We start from the raw sequence: 1,653 nt of genomic DNA, 5'->3' as shown, positions 1-1,653 counted from the left end.
GCCTTCTGCTGCACGAATCCCAGCGACCAGTTAGGTCCCACAGAGTGGGTCTTCTCCGGGTCCTGTCGACTAAACAATGCCGCTTGGCGGGACCAAGGGGAAGAGCCTTCTCTGTGGCGGCCCCGGCCCTCTGGAACAAACTCCCCCCAGAGATTAGAATTGCCCCCACCCTCCTTGCCTTTCGTAAGCTTCTTAAAACCCACCTCTGCCATCAGGCATGGGGGAATTGAGATGCTCTTTCCCCCTAGGCCTTTACAATTTTATGCATGGTATGTCTGTATGTATGTTTGTTTTTTTATATTAATGGGTTTTTAATCATTTTTAGTATTGGATTATTACTGTACACTGTCTTATTATTGTTGTTAGCTGCCTCGAGTATCCGGAGAGGGGCGGCATACAAATCCAATAAATAATAATAAAAAAATAAATAACTTAGCCAGTTTTGAATCAGCTGTTTGGTTGGAGAGATTGCGTGGTGGGTGGGTGAGTGGGTGGCGTTCCTTTTCCAACCAGGGTTGTCTTCTGCAGCCGCTCTTATCCCTGCCCTGTGCCAAGCCTCACCCCTGCCCTTCCTTTCTCTCCCCCCCCTCCCTCCAGGAGAAAGTCCTGCGGATGTTGTACGTCTGGGCCCTCTGCAGGGACCCCGAAGAGCTGAACCCCTACGCTGCCTGGCGGCTCCTGGACATTTCTACCTCCAGCACCGAGCAGATCCTATGAGTTGGGGCTTGGCAGCGCATCTCCCCCCACCCCTGCCCTGCGTAGAGTCCAGCACGAGGGACCCCTTGGTGCAGCGGGCCTGGGCCGGGGTGCTCATTCGGATGTCGAAGCCGGGAGACCCTCCCCCCGGACTCTCTCTTTCGGGTCTTCAGACTTGGAACTCGCTGGTGTCCGAGCACGATGTGGGGCGGACCTCTGGCCCTGCTGGGACTCCGGCCTGCGCTTTGCCAAAGTTGTGCCTGTTCCAGAACTCGCTGCCCTCCGTCTCGCGCCAAAGAGGCTTCCGGAACGTTCCTTTTCCTTGCAGCTGAGAAGCTGAGCCGGACCCTAGTGGGGCTGCCTTGGAGCTGGGAGGGAACGACCTACACACGTGCGGGAGAGGGAAGAGAGGGGGCCTCTTGGCATGGAAGGCCGGCTGGAGATGGTCTTTCGTCCGGGAGCTGTTTTTTCACCACGTCGGCAGGTTCAGAGTGGAACCTGGTGTCTTTGGTACCCCCTTCCCCCTTGTCATAGCCCTGGCAGGTCTTGGAATTGGCTTAGCGCCCTTGATAAGGGGCCAGGAGGTGGTGGTGGCCTCCTGTCCATAAGAGTCTTCTACTCCCCCCCCCCCGGTAAATTAAAAAATGCACCCCACCCCACCTGTGGATGTATCTGTTCTGACCCAGCTCCCCAAACACGACCAACTCTTTGAAGTTAATGATTCCTTTATTAGAAGCGCCAGCAGCCCTGGCAAAACAGTTTCTCACTGTTCTGCGCATGATTAGATTAGATTTACTGGATTTATATGCCGCCTCTCTCCACAGACTCGGGGCGGCTCACAACAATAGTAAAAAACAGTACATAGTGACAAATCCAATGCCCACCAATCCAATTACAATTTTAAGTTGAGAAATTGATAAAACAATCCCAATATATATAAAAAACAAGCACACAATC

At 53.4% G+C, this 1,653-nt stretch overlaps 1 protein-coding gene across 1 annotated transcript in view; it reads left to right on the top strand.

Annotated features, from left to right (window-relative positions):
• The window catches only part of TIMM44 (translocase of inner mitochondrial membrane 44), a 38,433-nt gene extending 37,078 nt beyond the window's left edge, over positions 1 to 1,355 (top strand). The window contains 1 exon segment of the mRNA XM_070743847.1: positions 598 to 1,355. Coding sequence (XP_070599948.1) covers positions 598 to 717 — 120 coding nt within the window. The 3' untranslated portion in view covers positions 718 to 1,355.
• Positions 1,356 to 1,653: the final 298 nt, after the last annotated feature.

This window comes from Erythrolamprus reginae, chromosome 1, assembly GCF_031021105.1.
Source record: "Erythrolamprus reginae isolate rEryReg1 chromosome 1, rEryReg1.hap1, whole genome shotgun sequence".
Lineage (NCBI taxonomy): Eukaryota > Metazoa > Chordata > Lepidosauria > Squamata > Dipsadidae > Erythrolamprus > Erythrolamprus reginae.
The sequence above is the reverse complement of the archived record's forward strand: the minus strand, read 5'-3'. Positions and strand labels throughout refer to the sequence as shown.